The 19,856-nt window shown below is 41.4% G+C and overlaps 1 protein-coding gene across 1 annotated transcript in view; it reads right to left on the bottom strand.

Annotated features, from left to right (window-relative positions):
- Positions 1-19,856, bottom strand: part of LOC139755466 (phospholipid-transporting ATPase ABCA3-like) — a 151,899-nt gene that overhangs the window by 1,576 nt on the left and 130,467 nt on the right. The window contains 9 exon segments of the mRNA XM_071673799.1: positions 607-1,215; positions 2,199-2,434; positions 5,675-6,294; positions 7,382-7,559; positions 8,028-8,157; positions 8,685-8,761; positions 8,764-8,802; positions 14,971-15,096; positions 15,507-15,657. Coding sequence (XP_071529900.1) covers positions 607-1,215; positions 2,199-2,434; positions 5,675-6,294; positions 7,382-7,559; positions 8,028-8,157; positions 8,685-8,761; positions 8,764-8,802; positions 14,971-15,096; positions 15,507-15,657 — 2,166 coding nt within the window.

Below are 19,856 nucleotides of genomic sequence, written 5' to 3'. Positions count from 1 at the left end.
TTCTCTTTTTCTGGTCTACGGATATTATTTGACTAATGTCTTTGTAAAGTGTCTGCAAGTGTCCTTAACCCAAAATATTGGACCCGAGGCTCGCGTTTGTCTGCTACTTCCCACAGATTCTGTGTAGAGACTAACTATTCGAGGATTGACAGTTGTGATGCCTCCTTCTTCCCTCGAACAGCGAAGCTGTGGACTTCTCCTCCTTCTGTCGCCTCCTCTTCATATGATCCTTCTACCTTCAAGATCCAGGTCCACCAACACCTGCCGAGCCCCTCATACATTTCTGTGTTCTTTATCACATTATTCCTCCCACCCAAGATGGTCTTTGAATGTGTCATGCTTTGTCCCTGTCATGTCAATCAAAAAAAATATAATCCTAAGAAAATGTTACCAAAAGTGAACAATGTATCTTTCTCTGAATTTCTGATTGCCAGTTGGAATGAACAATAAAAGCCCTTTGTAAACCACTGATCAAGGGTCAAACTTGCTATCATTCTTCCATCACCATTTTGCTTATATTGCAAAATCTAGGAAGCCTTAAAGATACCCTTGACCTTATTCACTATATCAAATATCAACGAGAAAATCTAATGAAAAGCAACTGACCTTATGTTGATCGGTGAGCGTTGCGCCAGGCAGGTACTCCTGAATGGTGTTCATCAGCTCAGCCTTCCTGATATCATACACTTCGTCTCCTGTTTTGTCGCTCCAACCGAGACTTTGGGTCCTCAACTTCACCTGTAGGCTGTAACCCTGGCCGAACTTGGCCTTGAGATGACCTGTGGTTCCGATGCATCGAAGATTTCCCCGAGACATGATGATGATGCGGGAACAGAGCGCCTCACACTCCTCCATGGAGTGGCTGGTGAGGACAACACTCTGGCCGTTGCTTATGGCTTGGCTGATGGCCGTCCACACCCGCCGGCGGGAGACAGGGTCAACGCCAGAGGTGGGCTCGTCCAAGAACACCAGAGGCGGTGAGCCCACTAGCGCCATGGCCGTCGACAGCTTCCGACGGTTACCTCCGGAGTAAGTCGAGGATGGCCGCTCCGCACACTCCGTCAGCCCCACAAGAGCGACCAGAGAGGTCACAGCTTCTCTCAGCTGTGCCTTGTTGAGACCCCGCAATCGACCCATGAGCTGCAGCATCTCTACCCCTGTTAACTCGCCCATGATGGCGTCAAACTGAGGACAGTACCCGATGTGCTGAACGAACTGTTCATGAAAGAAGACACATACTGGATTATGAACCAAATTAGTAAGAGCTTATTCTAGGATGTTTGTCATTAAGTGTTGTCACAATCCAATATAAGGTAAAGGTAATACTTCTTAACCTAAACATTAACGCTATCGATTCTAAGCCTCCCAGTTACTGAAGTGAGATAATCTCAGGTCATGTGTGATTTCCTGAGCCTCAAGTCTTGGCGTGACAACCTTAACCACGTCTGTTACTATGAGGGTAAACAATACTTTGCTGCCATAAAGCAACATGATAGAGTAATGGATTATAAAGAGAAATGTTATCACTGACGTAATGAGAAGTAATCCCAGGGTCACAGAGTCAACTTATGAAACACAATGTTGAACACAAGTCTACAATCCGGCCTCACAGTGGCCAGCACACATCCTTAACCCATTACCAGTATATATGTGTCTCCCTTCATCCCCGTACATCCATGGGTCACACGTGCTGAGTTAGTATTCCTTCAGGCAACCTAAATATAGCCTCATGGCCTCCCTCCACTTTATCAGTATTGAGACAATGACCTAAATTTACTGGTCATATCTTGGTTATGCCGCCATGTTTGTCATCTATGATGTAAAGATCATCATACCTCAAGTTTGCATTCCCCATAGTAGGTCCTGGACCTTATAATTCTCCTTCCAACACAAAACTTCATTTTAGATAAGGCTAATAACAACACTCGAGTAGCTCTCACGACAGTATACACATGTAATACAAGGATCTCGTTCTCTGAATTAGTGATCTCTTTAACATGCCGACCAGACATGGTAGAGATTACCTCCCTGAATAGCATCATAGGTGTAGTACCAATACTCTGTGTCTCTGGTGAGGGAGAAGCCATCTATGATACCATCCCACCTTGACTGTGTCTCTGGTGAGGGAGAAGCCATCTATGATACCATCCCACCTTGACCCTGTGTCTGGTGAGGGAGAAGCCATGATAACGTCCCACCTTGTTCCTCTCTCTGCTGAGGGAGAAGCCTCCTATCATGGCATCTCCTGCCGTTGGCACCTCGTCTCCCGTGAGCATCTTGAAGGTGGTGGTCTTGCCTGCACCGTTAACCCCAAGGAGGCCCAGACACTCGCCAGGAGCTACCTTGAAGCTGACGTCCTCCACGGCTCGTATCATAGAACCAGTGTATTGCTTGGATAACTTCGAGACCAGGAGCGTTGTGTCCAGTGATCCACCTGGAGAAAGATGATGTGGTCAGGAGGTCTCGTGTTGAAATGATAAGTGTACAAATAGAAATTTAATTTCATAAGTCTCAGAATGATCATTCTGTAGCTTCCTGTCGTACAGTTAGTCTTATATCTTTATCAAAATGTCTCATCATATCTCACCTTACATTCTGACTTGGTAAAGACTTTTTGTATCTATATAGAACTTATGTGAATAGTATTTAACAAAAAGATATAAAGCTAAATGGGTCTTTAGAAGATATAATTTTTCTCTTTAAGAAAAAGAATCAGCATTATCTTCGCACCGATAATTTATTTACGCTTTTAACATCCAGGTATGAGCCTCAGGTAATGTTCAATTACCCTTGATGGAAGATGAGTACTGCTGACAGCTAGTTTCCTCTTCCTCCGTAAAGTGGAAAAAAAAAGAATTTACAGGAATTTTCAAGCCAGATATTTGCTTTATCACTTTATACCCACTAAATCTATGTTTGTGTCTCGAGAGGACCTAGAGATCTGTTGTTTTTTCAACTTCTGTGTTACATGCGAGGTTGTGAATTCTGATTTAGTTCACGTTTCTGTGCTAGAGGATGAAGGTTGAATTGAATGTGTGGTGCCATTTTGGACGAGTTTTACAAAGGCCTGCATCATGTTGACATATTGTGTTCATTTGTTTCGTCAATCTTTCTCTCCATTCATTACAGTGAGGCATTCTACACGGCGCCTGGCTGGATGTGTCTGTGTTCATAACGTTAAGATGACTGGGTATCAGAGAAACCTGGTGTAATGAGTGGAAGTGAATCTTGATGTTCATCTCGTGAGATGTACACCACAGACTGTATCCTAACCACTGTATGACTGTATCCTAACCACTGTATGACTGTATCCTAACCACTGTATGACTGTATCCTAACCATTGTATGACTGTAACCGAACCACTGTAAGACTGTATCTAACCCCTGAATGACTATATCCTAACCACTGTATGACTGTATCCTAACCACTGTAGACTGTATCCTAACCACTGTATGACTATATCCTAACCACTGTATGACTATATCTTAACCACTGTATGACTGTATCCTAACCACTGTATGACTGTATCCTAACCACTAAATGACTATATCCTAACCACTGTATAACTGTATCATAGCCACTGTATAACTGTATCCTAGCCACAGTATGACTGTATCCTAACCACTGTATGACTGTATCCTAACCCCTGTATGACTGTATCCTAACCACTGTATGACTGTATCCTAGCCACTGTATGACTATATCCTAACCACTGTATGACTATATCCTAACCACTGTATGACTGTATCCTAACCACTGTATGACTATATCCTAACCACTGTATGACTGTATCCTAGCCACTGTATGACTATATCCTAACCACTGTATGACTATATCCTAACTACTGTATGACTGTATCTTAACCACTGTATGACTGTATCCTAACCACTGTATGACTATGTCCTAAACACTGTATGACTGTATCCTAGCCACTATGACTGTATCCTAACCACTGTATGACTATATCCTAACCACTGTATGACTGTGTCCTAACCACTGTATGAGTGTATCCTAACCACTGTATGACTATATCCTAACCACTGTATGACTATATCTTAACCACTGTATGACTGTATCCTAACCACTGTATGACTGCATCCTAACCACTGTATGACTGTATCTTAACCACTGTATGACTATATCATAACCACTGTATGACTGTATCCTAGCCACTGATGACTGTATCCTAACCACTGTATGACTATATCCTAACCACTGTATGACTGTATCCTAACCCCTGTATGACTGTATCCTAACCATTGTATGACTATATTCTAACCACTGTATGACTGCATCCTAACCACTGTATGACTGTATCCTAACCACTGTATGACTATATCCTAACCACTGAATGACTGTATCCTAACCACTGTATGACTATATCTTAACCACTGTATGACTGTATCCTAGCCACTGATAACTGTATCCTAACCACTGTATGACTATATCCTAACCACTGTATGACTGTATCCTAACCACTGTATGACTGTATCCTAACCACTGTATGACTATATCCTAACCACTGTATGACTATATCCTAACCACTGTATGACTATATCCTAACCACTGTATGACTGTATCCTAACCACTGTATGATTATATCCTAACTACTGTATGACTATATCTTAACCACTGTATGACTGTATCCTAACCAATGTATGACTGTATCCTAACCACTGTATGACTGTATCCTAACCATAGTATGACTATATCCTAACCACTGTATGACTGTATCCTAACCACTGATGACTGTATCCTAACCACTGCATGACTATATCCTAACCACTGTATGACTTTATCCTAACCCTTGTATGACTGTATTCTAACCATTGTATGATTGTATCCTAGCCACTGATGACTGTATCCTAACCACTGTATGACTGTATCCTAACCACTGTATGAATGTATCCTAACCACTGTATAACTGTATCATAGCCACTCTATAACTGTATCCTAACCACAGTATGACTATATCCTAACCACTGTATGACTGTATCCTAATCCCTGTATGACTGTATCCTAACCACTGTATGACTGTATCCCAGCCACTGTATGACTATATCCTAACCACTGTATGACTATATCCTAACCACTGTATGACTGTATCCTAACCACTGTATGACTGTATCCTAACCCCTGTATGACTATATCCTAACCACTGTATGACTGTATCCTAACCACTGTATGACTATATCTTAACCACTGTATGACTGTATCCTAACCAGTGTATGACTGTATCCTAACCACAGTATGACTGTATCCTAGCCACTGATGACTGTATCCTAACCACTGTATGACTATATCCTAACCACTGTATGACTATATCCTAACCACTGTATGACTGTATCCTAGCCACTGATGACTGTATCCTAACCACTGTATGACTATATCCTAACCACTGTATGACTGTATCCTAACCATTGTATGACTGTATCCTAATCACTGCATGGATTCAAGGTCAAAAGGTCACACGAATGATTACCACTGGGAGTTTCCAATGAGTCCGCCAAGGACGCAGTGTGTGTGTGTGTGTGTGTGTGTGACATCTGTGGATCTTGTGTACCACCGCATGAGTGGCAAGATGACAGGTGGGAGGGAGCCGTTCCCTGGCTAGCACGGTATACAGTGATCAGTTTCGGCCAGACTCATAATGCTAATCCAAGAGTGACTCACACTGGGTCATCATGCTGTCGGTCTGCATCTGTGGCCCTTGGGTCATCATGCTGTCCGTCTGCATCTGTGGCCCTTGGGTCATCATGCTGTCCGTCTGCATCTGTGGCCCTTGGGTCATCATGCTGTCCGTCTGCATCTGTGGCCCTTGGGTCATCATGCTGTCCGTCTGCATCTGTGGCCCTTGGGTCATCATGCTGTCCGTCTGCATCTGTGGCCCTTGGGTCATCATGCTGTCCGTCTGCATCTGTGGCCCTTGGGTCATCATGCTGTCCGTCTGCATCTGTGGCCCTTGGGTCATCATGCTGTCCGTCTGCATCTGTGGCCCTTGGGTCATCATGCTGTCCGTCTGCATCTGTGGCCCTTGGGTCATCATGCTGTCCGTCTGCATCTGTGGCCCTTGGGTCATCATGCTGTCCGTCTGCATCTGTGGCCCTTGGGTCATCATGCTGTCCGTCTGCATCTGTGGCTCTTGGGTCATCATGCTGTCCGTCTGCATCTGTGGCCCTTGGGTCATCATGGAACTGACCAGCTCGGCCTCGGCGACGACATCTTCGTCGACGATCTGGACGCCCCTCGGCTGCGCCGCCGCCAGAAATAGTCTGTCTCTTCGCCAGAGTCGCCTGGGGAGGAGGGGGATTCCGTCTTAGTGATCACGCCTCATTCTTAACCTTTATGAGCGACGTAATATTTGATGATTGAAACACCATTCATTCAAATGTAATTTTTGACGACTGGAACTTGATTCATCAATATGTGATTTTCCATGATTGAAACCTGATTCATTCAAATGTAATTTTTGATGATTGAAACCTGATTCATCAATATGTGATTTTTCATGATTGAAACCTGATTCATTCAAAAGTAATTTTTGATGATTGAAACCTGAGTCATCAATATGGGATTTTTCATGATTGAAACCTGATTCATTCAAATGTAATTTTTGATGATTGAAACCTGATTCATCAATATGTGATTTTTCATGATTGAAACCTGATTCATTCAAATGTAATTTCTTATTACTGAAACATGACTCATTCAAATGTAATCTTTGATGATCTTATTTCTGTTCATGATGCAAACATGTGAATTCTGAAGCAAAATTACATTTTATATAAGTATGTTGTGAAACAAAGTTATTTCATGGATTGATTACAAGTGGATATTTTATCAGACAGCTTTTCATTAACCTAATTTACTTGGTAACAAATACCATTTGTCACATAATTCGGTCAGTCACATCCACGGAAATCCACAGAATATAGTTAGGCAACCTACTGTTACGTCTCTCTCTCTCTCTCTCTCTCTCTCTCTCTCTCTCTCTCTCTCTCTCTCTCTCTCTCTCTGTGCGTGTGTGTGTGTGTGTGTGTGTGTGTGTGTGTGTGTGTGTGTGTGTGTGTGTGTATTGCACTATTTACATGTGTAATTTTCATCACAGTGTCAGCAGCTACTGGCCTCCCATGCACATCCTGTGGTCCAGGTTTTATCAAGGATTTTATTACAACGTGACCAGACGGAACGTACAGTGATAGTTTAAACAAAGTGATTTAAATGACATTAAGGCAGAGCTCAAAGCTTAACTGAGGAAAATCTAATACTTAGGGACGACATACAGGAGTAGTCTTCGCGTCAGACTGTCTTTATACAAGCGGTCATATCTCCATGGTAGAGAGGAAAGTTTTATGTATGACGTTCTACTCTTACACTTACAGAAAGAATCTTCCTCCGCCCATTTCAATGAAAGCGATGATCCCCATGAATATGATACCATTGGCGAAGAGCGTCAGCAGATCGGGAGCCATACCAGGGAAGTCAAACTGGAAATATGACCAGCGCTCGAAACACGTCTTGTTGCCAAAGATGCTGCAAGGTGGAGGCTTACCAAAACCTGCAGGAGGACGGAGGAGCTAGATATTTTGAGGGCAAGACATGTATTCTTAACTGAGGCTGTGATCATATTACATAGGAACATAACACTGACCGTAATTCAAGGATGAGAAAACTGATAAAACAGTAGAGTTGGTGGGTTGGAGTATAAAGAGCCTAGTATCTAATGACCTATGGGAGAGAAAAAGTGAAACTTACGATATCATCAGAGATAAGTAAGATCGAAGCATATGAACTCAGAAAGACATTCACGTGTTCAAAAAGAATGGACCTAATAGGGAATGAAGTCATTTCCTTTTCAACGTTTCTGATCCAAATTATATGTAGTATCTAGAACTTCAAACTTTGCTTATGATAATGAATGCAGTTATACTGAATAATCAACATCAACAACGACGCTCGAATCTTTGAACAGACAACTTCGTCCAACCACCGCACTCTACTACATGAACCACCGCGCTCTACTGACGGCAACACTGCATGAAGTCGTTATCCCGCGAGCCGATGACCAGCGCCTTACACAACTCAGTAGTCACCGACTCGTTGAACTGGTTGCACTTGACGTTGTGGACGCTCACGTCCACCAGGTGGGCAAAACCCTGTGGACAATAAACATATGTATCTACCAACGTGATACATCACTACTGATGTACGTTAGCATCTAACATTCAAACAAGAAATTAATCACTGTTAATATATTGAGAAATATAAAAGATTCTCATCACATCAACATATATACAAAAGTAATATACTAGCATCCGGTGTCCGTCGCAAGGTAAGGCGAGGGTAATGACAGTCCATCAATTCACACAGCAATTTGCATGCAAATAAGTTATACACTTTAAGCAAGGACGCTTAGTCCTCCCTGTGCGCTTATTATGTCACTAGTGCCAGGTCATACCTAAGTACTATGGATTCACACACCAACGTAGATTCTAAATATTTGGCTAACCAGAGCATATATCATATATGATATTCTGCTAGCCCGGATACCATCGATCTATGCAGTAAAAACTGATTATTCCACTAGTTCATATCAAACCACTCACAATTTCGAAATGTTTACCTGTAAGAAAGAGCAGAATAGATCGTAAACCTAAATAAGAGAAGTAATTGCAGTGCTTACCATGGCAACTGGGTAGGCAGGGATAAGGGAGGTGATCCAGTGGATAATGTTACTGACGGTGGTAAGCACATCTTGCCTGCAATCCGCAGACCCCATACAACAGCAAGGAGTAGTTCCCCTTACAAACAGAGAATAAGAAAAATAGAAAACGTCTACATTGCATTTTGTTTAAGTATTCAAACTTGCAAACTTACAAACATTTGCACCTTCTCATGATATATATATATATATATATATATATATATATATATATATATATATATATATTATATATATTTTATCTTAGCCGCTGTCTCCCGCGTCATAGAGGTAGCGTAAGGAGACGGACGAGGAATGGCCCAACCCACCCACATACACATGTATTTACATAAACGCCGAACACTCATATATACATACATATGCATTTCGCCTTCACTGAAGTTCCCATTTGCTCCCTTGTCTTACGCACTTTATTTACCTCCTTCCAGAACATCTTTTTATTCTCCCTAAAATTTAATGATACTCTGTCACCCCAACCCTCATTTGCCCTCTTTTTCACCTCCTGCACCTTTCTCTTGACCTCCTGTCTCTTTCTTTTATACATTTCCCACTCAATTGCATTTTTTCCGTGCAAAAATCGTCCAAATGCCTCTTTCTTCTCTTTCACTAATAATCTTACTTCTTCATCCCACCACTCACTACCCTTTCTAATCAACCCACCTCCCACTCTTCTCATGCCACAAGCCTTTTTTGCGCAACCCATCACTGATTCCCTAAATACATCCCATTCCTCCCCCACTCCCCTTACTTCCACTGTTCTCACCTTTTTCCATTCTGTACTCAGTCTCTCCTGTTACTTCCTCACACAAGTCTCCTTCCCAAGCTCACTTACTCTCACCACGCTCTTCACCCCAACATTCACTCTTCTTTTCTGAAAACCCATACAAATCTTCACCTTCGCCTCCACAAGATAATGATCAGACATCCCTCCAGTTGCACCTCTCAGCACGTTGACATCCAAAAGTCTCTCTTTCGCGCGCCTGTCAATTAACACGTAATCCAATAACGCTCTCTGGCCATCTCTCCTACTTACATACGTATACTTATGTATATCTCGCTTTTTAAACCAGGTATTCCCAATCACTAGCCCTTTTTCAGCACATAAATCTACAAGCTCTTCACCATTTCCATTTACAACACTGAACACCCCATGTATACCAATTATTCCCTCAACTGCCACATTACTCACCTTTGCATTCAAATCACCCATCACTATAACCCGGTCTCGTGCATCAAAACCACTAACACACTCATTCAGCTGCTCCCAAAACACTTGCCTCTCATGATCTTTCTTCTCATGCCCAGGTGCATATGCGTTAATAATCACCCATCTCTCTTCATCAACTTTCAGTTTTACCCATATTAATCGAGAATTTACTTTCTTACATTCTATCACATACTCCCACAACTCCTGTTTCAGGAGTACTGCTACTCCTTCCCTTGCTCTTGTCCTCTCACTAATCCCTGACTTTACTCCCAAGACATTCCCAAACCACTCTTCCCCTTTACCCTTGAGCTTCGTTTCACTCAGAGCCAAAACCTCCAGGTTCCTTTCCTCAAACATACTACCTATCTCTCCTTTTTTCACATCTAGGTTACATCCACACACATTTAGACACCCCAATCTGAGCCTTCGAGGAGAATGAGTACTCCCCGCGTGACTCCTTCTTCTGTTTCCCATTTTAGAAAGTTAAAAAAAAAATACAAGGAGGGGAGGATTTCTGGCCCCCCGCTCCCGTCCACTCTAGTCGCCTTCTACGACACGCGAGGAATGCGTGGGAAGTATTCTTCCACCCCTATCCCCAGGGATAATATATGTTTGAGGACAATGTGTGGTGTGAGGTGGTTTGATCGAGTAAGTAACGTAAGGGTGAGAGAGATGTGTGGAAATAAAAAGAGCGTGGTTGAGAGAGCAGAAGAGGGTGTTTTGAAATGGTTTGGGCACATGGAGAGAATGAGTGAGGAGAGATTGACCAAGAGGATATATGTGTCGGAGGTGGAGGGAACGAGGAGAAGAGGGAGACCAAATTGGAGGTGGAAAGATGGAGTGAAAAAGATTTTGTGTGATCGGGGCCTGAACATGCAGGAGGGTGAAAGGAGGGCAAGAAATAGAGTGAATTGGAGTCATGTGGTATACAGGGGTTGACGTGCTGTCAGTGGATTGAAGCAAGGCATGTGAAGCGTCTGGGGTAAACCATGGAAAGCTGTGTAGGTATGTATATTTGCGTGTGTGGACGTGTGTATGTACATGTGTATGGGGGGGGGGGGGGTTGGGCCATTTCTTTCGTCTGTTTCCTTGCGCTACCTCGCAAACGCGGGAGACAGCGACAAAGTATAAAAAAAAAAAAAAAAAAAAAAAAAAAAAAAAAAAAAATATATATATATATATATATATATATATATATATATATATATATATATATACATATATATATATATATATATATATATATACATACATACGCACATATACACACATACACACATATACATATATATACATATGAAAAAATGTAAGAAATAATTTAGAAAACTGAAACTTCTAGCTTGAAATGAAATGAAAAAAATGAATGTCACGTAATGGTTCAACCGCTGGCTATGGAAAAGGGAAATGTATAATTCATTTACACAAACGTCAATAGTAGTGTATATATATATATATATATATATATATATATATATATATATATATATATATATATATATATATATATATATATATATATACATATATATATATATATATATATATATATATATATATATATATATATATATATGTATGTATATATATATATATATATATATATATATATATATATATATATATATATATATATATATATATATATATATATTATTTTTTTTATTATACTTTGTCGCTGTCTCACGCGTTTGCGAGGTAGCGCAAGGAAACAGACGAAAGAAATGGCCCCACCCCCCCCCCCCCATACACATGTATATACATACGTCCACACACGCAAATATACATACCTACACAGCTTTCCATGGTTTAACCCAGACGCTTCACATGCCTTGATTCAATATACTCACAGCACGTCAACCCCGGTATACCACATCGCTCCAATTCACTCTATTCCTTGCCCTCCTTTCACCCTCCTGCATGTTCAGGCCCCGATCACACAAAATCTTTTTCACTCCATCTTTCCACCTCCAATTTGGTCTCCCTCTTCTCCTCGTTCCCTCCACCTCCGACACATATATCCTCTTGGTCAATCTTTCCTCACTCATTCTCTCCATGTGCCCAAACCACTTCAAAACACCCTCTTCTGCTCTCTCAACCACGCTCTTTTTATTTCCACACATCTCTCTTACCCTTACGTTACTCACTCGATCAAACCACCTCACACCACACATTGTCCTCAATCATCTCATTTCCAGCACATCCATCCTCCTGCGCACGAATCTATCCATAGCCCACGCCTCGCAACCATACAACATTGTTGGAACCACTATTCCTTCAAACATACCCATTTTTGCTTTCCGAGATAATGTTCTCGACTTCCACACATTCTTCAAGGCTCCCAGAATTTTCGCCCCCTCCCCCACCCTTTGATCCACTTCCGCTTCCATGGTTCCATCCGCTGCCAGATCCACTCCCAGATATCTAAAACACTTCACTTCCTCCAGTTTTTCTCCATTCAAACTCACCTCCCAATTGACTTGACCCTCAACCCTGAGTATTTTGAAGGTTTGTTGAATGTGTTTGATGATAGAGTGGCAGATATAGGGTGTTTTGGTCGAGGTGGTGTGCAAAGTGCGAGGGTTTGGGAAAATGATTTGGTAAACAGAGAAGAGGTAGTAAAAGCTTTGCGGAAGATGAAAGCCGGCAAGGCAGCAGGTTTGGATGGTATTGCAGTGGAATTTATTAAAAAAGGGGGTGACTGTATTGTTGACTGGTTGGTAAGGTTATTTAATGTATGTATGACTCATGGTGAGGTGCCTGAGGATTGGCGGAATGCGTGCATAGTGCCATTGTACAAAGGCAAAGTGGATAAGAGTGAGTGCTCAAATTACAGAGGTATAAGTTTGTTGAGTATTCCTGGTAAATTATATGGGAGGGTATTGATTGAGAGGGTGAAAGCATGTACAGAGCATCAGACTGGGGAAGAGCAGTGTGGTCTCAGAAGTGGTAGAGGATGTGTGGATCAGGTGTTTGCTTTGAAGAATGTATGTGAGAAATACTTAGAAAAGCAAATGGATTTGTATGTAGCATTTATGGATCTGGAGAAGGCATATGATAGAGTTGATAGAGATGCTCTGTGGAAGGTATTAAGAATATATGGTGTGGGAGGCAAGTTGTTAGAAGCAGTGAAAAGTTTTTATCGAGGATGTAAGGCATGTGTACGTGTAGGAAGAGAGGAAAGTGATTGGTTCTCAGTGAATGTAGGTTTGCGGCAGGGGTGTGTGATGTCTCCATGGTTGTTTAATTTGTTTATGGATGGGGTTGTTAGGGAGGTGAATGCAAGAGTTTTGGAAAGAGGGGCAAGTATGAAGTCTGTTGGGGATGAGAGAGCTTGGGAAGTGAGTCACTTGTTGTTCGCTGATGATACAGCGCTGGTGGCTGATTCATGTGAGAAACTGCAGAAGCTGGTGACTGAGTTTGGTAAAGTGTGTGAAAGAAGAAAGTTAAGAGTAAATGTGAATAAGAGCAAGGGTATTAGGTACAGTAGGGTTGAGGGTCAAGTCAATTGGGAGGTGAGTTTGAATGGAGAAAAACTGGAGGAAGTGAAGTGTTTCAGATATCTGGGAGTGGATCTGGCAGCGGATGGAAACATGGAAGCGGATGTGGATCATAGGGTGGGAGAGGGGGCGAAAATTCTGGGAGCCTTGAAGAATGTGTGGAAGTCGAGAACATTATCTCGGAAAGCAAAAATGGGTATGTTTGAAGGAATAGTGGTTCCAACAATGTTGTATGGTTGCGAGGCGTGGACTATGGATAGAGTTGTGCGAAGGAGGATGGATGTGCTGGAAATGAGATGTTTGAGGACAATGTGTGGTGTGAGTTGGTTTGATCGAGTAAGTAACGTAAGGGTAAGAGAGATGTGTGGAAATAAAAAGAGCGTGGTTGAGAGAGCAGAAGAGGGTGTTTTGAAATGGTTTGGTCACATGGAGAGAATGAGTGAGGAAAGATTGACCAAGAGGATATATGTGTCGGAGGTGGAGGGAACGAGGAGAAGAGGGAGACCAAATTGGAGGTGGAAAGATGGAGTGAAAAAGATTTTGTGTGATCGGGGCCTGACCATGCAGGAGGGTGAAAGGAGGGCAAGGAATAGAGTGAATTGGAGCGATGTGGTATACCGGGGTTGACGTGCTGTCAGTGGATTGAATCAAGGCATGTGAAGCGTCTGGGATAAACCATGGAAAGCTGTGTAGGTATGTATATTTGCGTGTGTGGAAGTATGTATATACATGTGTATGGGGGTGTGTTGGGCCATTTCTTTCGTCTGTTTCCTTGCGCTACCTCGCAAACGCGGGAGACAGCGGGAAAAAAAAAAAAAAAAAAAAAAATATATATATATATATATATATATATATATATATATATATATATATATATATAGCAGGACTATCTAGGGAAGTGTTTTAACACAGCAACATTCCCTAGGGCTGTGGTCTTTGAGTAAGTGATCCACTACACACTATGCCTTGGTCCTGTCACGTCCTCCATACTGCTGCAGGTTCTATGACGATCGTGTGAAAGATCTTCAGCCACGAGCAATTATGGAGCAGTTATGGATCTCATCAATACGAGTTGAATTATGATCATTTATCAAGAACAATAACATGTTAGTTTCACGGTAACTGTTTATCTTGATCTAATTTTCCCATTTGTGTCTCAGTGAAATAAAAATGTATAATTACCCACAAAAAAATAATCGACTTCCCTTTTAGGGATCAGATGAGACAACTGATACTGTAATACAATCAGCTTAGAAATGAGGTTTTTCTCCAGCTGCCGTGTGAGGTACACCGTTCACCAGGAGGGAAAGGGAGGTTCCAGGTGTTACCCCAAATGTGGGCGTTGTGTGTCTGGGTCTCCCAGCTCCCGCCGGGCGTAAGGCAAAGCTTTAGTCGTGTCATTTCTACGTTAGAAGCGCTTGCTTCTTACATAGTAATTATACATACTCAGTGACCACAGAGATGAAGGCAGAAGAATGCAAGACTTAGTAAGTAAGGATGGCCAGAGGAAGGGGTTCTGTACGGTAGAAACTGCTACCCTTACCGGCCACCAGGTTGACGAAGGTGAGGATGGCAAAGCCCGAGGCAGCAGTCTGGAAGGCGAAGCTGAACACGTAAGCCATGGGGATGCTGCCCCAGCCGTACAGCACCAGAAGCAACACTAACGCACCTGACACAATAAGTTCCTTGCGTCAATAATGGGAGCAATTCCATCCTTAATGAAATATGTCTTATGAAGTTTTGATTAATGTCTGATAAAAGCATACTCCCTCACTTACTTGGGCCTACTGTGACTTAATGAATCAGTTTAGGCACCAACCATCATTTATGGCATGGCCAAGACAGTACAAACTTGAGTGTATTGTACTACAGAGGGATGAATAGGAGGCCAGCGCTAATGGCTTAATGAATACAGTACATAAATAGCACATTAGAGACTAACTCAGCAACCATGAAAGATGAACAGATAGTAACATGTGTTGGGTTAAAGAGTGGGCTGAGGATCTCATAAACAGTACACAGATACAAGCACAACAGAAGGGTAGGATCAGTACAACCCGGTGCTGGGTGAGGTAGTACCTGGTGCTGCGTCGTTGGTGAAGTAGCCGTTAGGATCGAGAGCCATGAAGGTGACGAATATGAGCAACACAGACACCATATAAGCCGCGAAGTCCCACATGAACGTAGTCATCCACAGCGCCCACACTGGGGCACCCGTCATCACCTGCACCTGTAACCAGTCGGACTTCATTTCTGCGCAGACACGAGACTCAGAATTTGCTAGTATTAGACAATGAGCAAAGCGTCAATAGATAACCTGATCTATCTATCTCTCTATCTATCTATCTATCTATCTATATATATATATATATATATATATATATATATATATATATATATATATATATATATATATATATATATATATATATATATATATATATATATATATATATATATATATATATATATATATATATATATATATATAGCTGTCATGTAATAATGCACCGAAACCACAGCTCCCTTTCTACATCTAGGCCCCACAGAACTTCCATGGTTTACCCCAGACGCTTCACATGCCCTGATTCAATCCATTGACAGCACGTCGACCCCGGTATATCACATCGATCCAATTCACTCTATCCTTGCACTCCTTTCATCCTCCTGCATGTTCAGGCCCCGATCACTCAAATTCTTTTCCACTCCATCTTTCCACCTCCAATTTGGTCTCCCACTTCTCCTCGTTCCCTCCACCTCTGACACATATATCCTCTTCGTCAATCTTTCCTCACTCAATCTCTCCATGTGACCACCATTTCAAAACACCCTCTTCTGTTCTCTCAACCACACTCTTTATATTTCCACACATCTCTCTTACCCTTACATTACTTACTCGATCAAACCACCTCACACCACATATTGTCCTCAAACATCTCATTTCCAACACATCCACACTCCTGCGCACAACTCTATCCATAGCCCAAGCCTTGCAACCATACAACATTGTTGGAACCACTATTCCTTCAAACATACCCACTTTTGCTTTCCGAGATAATGTTCTCGACTTCCACACATTCTTCAAGGCTCCCAGAATTTTCGCCCCCTTCCCCACCCTATGATTCACTTCCGCTTCCATGGTTCCATCCGCTGCCAGATCCACTCCCAGATATCTAAAACACTTTACTTCCTCCAGTTTTTCTCCATTCAAACTCATCTCCCAATTGACTTGACCCTCAACCTTACTGTACCTAATAACCTTGCTCTTATTCACATTTACTCTTAACTTTCTTCTTTCACACACTTTGCCAAACTCAGTCACCAGCTTCTGCAGTTTCTCACGTGAATCAGCCACCAGCGCTGTATCATAAGCGAACAACAACTGACTCACTTCCCAAGCTCTCTCATCCACAACAGACTGCATACTTGCCCCTCTTTCCAAAACTCTTGCATTCACCTCCCTAACAACCCCATTCATAAACAATTTTAACAATCATGGAGACATCACACACCCTTGCCGCAAACCTACATTCACTGAGAACCAATCACTTTCCTCTCTCCTACACGTACACATGCCTTACATCCTCGATAAAAACTTTTCACTGCTTCTAACAACCTGCCTCCCACACCATATATTCTTAATACCTTCCACAGAGCATCTCTATCAACTCTATCATATGCCCTCTCCAGATCCATAAATGCCATATAGAAAGCCATTTGTTTTCCTAAGTATTTCTCACATACATTCTTCAAAGCAAACACCTGATCAACACATCCTCTAACACTTCTGAAACCACACTGCTCTTCCCCTATCTGATTCTCTGTACATGCCTTCACCCTCTTAATCAATACCCTTCCATATAATTTACCAGGAATACTCAACAAACTTATACCTCTGTAATTTGAGCACTCACTCTTATCCCCTTTGCCTTTGTACAATGGCACTATGCAAGCATTCCGCCAATCCTCAGGCACCTCACCATGAATCGTACAGACATTAAATAACCTTACCAACCAGTCAACAATACAGTCACTCCCTTTTTTAAATAAATTCCACTGCAATACCATCCAAACCTGCTGCCTTGCCGGCTTTCATCTTCCGCAAAGCTTTTACTACCTTTTCTCTGTTTACCAAATAATTTTCCCTAACCCTCTCACTTTGCACACCACCTCGACCAAAACACCCTATATCTGCCACTCTATCATCAAACACATTCATAAAACCTTCAAAATACTCCATCTCCTTCTCACATCACCACTACTTGTTATCAACTCCCCATTAGCCACCTTCACTGAAGTTCCCATTTGCTCTCTTGTCTTAAGCACTTTATTTACCTCCTTCCAAAACATCTTTTTATTCTCCCTAAAATATGATGATACTCTCTCAACCCAACTCTCATTTGCCCTCTTTTTCACCTCTTGCACCTTTCTCTTGACCTCCTGCCTCTTTCTTTTATATATCTCCCACTCATTTGCATTTTTCTTCTTCATCCCACCACTCACTATATATATATATATATATATATATATATATATATATATATATATATATATATATATATATATATATATATATATATATATATATATATATATATATATATATATATATATATATATATATGTACATATATATATATATATATATATATATATATATATATATATATATATATATATATATATATATATATATATATATATATATATATATATATATATATATATGTATATGTATATATATATATATATATATATATATATGTATATATATATATATATATATATATATATGTATATATATATATATATATACATCGAAGAGACGGAGCTAGGACGCCATTTGGTAAACATGTGATTCGTCTCTTCGATATATATCAACTGACTGTTATATTTCTCTCTTGTGTCGCCCCTGATGATGTGATTATTACACGAAAGTGCACTTGGGAACTTTCAGTGATTCATTTTCCCCGTGGACTCATAGGAATATCTTGATCACGCGCAAAATTGTGATCCTTTCCAATATATATATATATATATATATATATATATATATATATATATATATATATGAAATATTTTTTTTCTTTTTTTTTCCTTTGTCGCTGTCTCCCGCGTTTGCGAGGTAGCGCAAGGAAACAGACGAAAGAAATGGCCCAACCCACCGCCATACACATGTATATACATACACGTCCACACACGCAAATATACATACCTACACAGCTTTCCATGGTTTACCCCAGACGCTTCACATGCCCTGATTCAATCCACTGACAGCACGTCAACCCCGGTATACCACATCGATCCAGTTCACTCTATTCCTTGCCCTCCTTTCACCCTCCTGCATGTTCAGGCCCCGATCACTCAAAATCTTTTTCACTCCACCTTTCCACCTCCAATTGGGTCTCCCACTTCTCGTTCCCTCCACCTCCGACACATATATCCTCTTGGTCAATCTTTCCTAACTCATTCTCTCCATGTGCCCAAACCATTTCAAAACACCCTCTTCTGCTCTCTCAACCACGCTCTTTTTATTTCCACACATCTCTCTTACCCTTACGTTACTTACTCGATCAAACCACCTCACACCACACATTGTCCTCAAACATCTCATTTCCAGCACATCCACCCTCCTGCGCACAACTCTATCCATAGCCCACGCCTCGCAACTATACAAAATTGTTGGAACCACTATTCCTTCAAACATACCCATTATTGCTTTCCGAGATAATGTTCTCGACTTCCACACATTCTTCAAGGCTCCCAGGATTTTCGCCCCCTCCCCCACCCTATGATCCACTTCCGCCTCCATGGTTCCATCCGCTCCCAGATCCACTCCCAGTTATCTAAAACACTTTACTTCCTCCAGTTTTTCTCCATTCAAACTTACCTCCCAATTGACTTGAACCTCAACCCTACTGTACCTAATAACCTTGCTCTTATTCACATTTACTCTTAACTTTCTTCTTTCACACACTTTACCAAACTCAGTCACCAGCTTCTGCAGTTTCTCACATGAATCAGCCACCAGCGCTGTATCATCAGCGAACAACAAGTGACTCACTTCCCAAGCTTTCTCATCCACAACAGACTTCATACTTGCCCCTCTTTCCAAAACTCTTGCATTCACCTCCCTAACAACCCCATCCATAAACAAATTAAACAACCATGGAGACATCACACACCCCTGCCGCAAACCTACATTCACTGAGAACCAATCACTTCCCTCTCTTCCTACACGTACACATGCCTTACAACCTCGATAAAAACTTTTCACTGCTTCTAACAACTTGCCTCCCACACCATATATTCTTAATACCTTCCATAGAGCATCTCTATCAACTCTATCATATGCCTTCTCCAGATCCATAAATGCTACATACAAATCCATTTGCTTTTCTAAGTATTTCTCACATACATTCTTCAAAG

This window comes from Panulirus ornatus, chromosome 19 (assembly GCF_036320965.1).
Source record: "Panulirus ornatus isolate Po-2019 chromosome 19, ASM3632096v1, whole genome shotgun sequence".
Classification (NCBI taxonomy): domain Eukaryota; kingdom Metazoa; phylum Arthropoda; class Malacostraca; order Decapoda; family Palinuridae; genus Panulirus; species Panulirus ornatus.
Note: the sequence above shows the minus strand (reverse complement) of the source record. Positions and strands in the feature narration are given on the sequence as shown.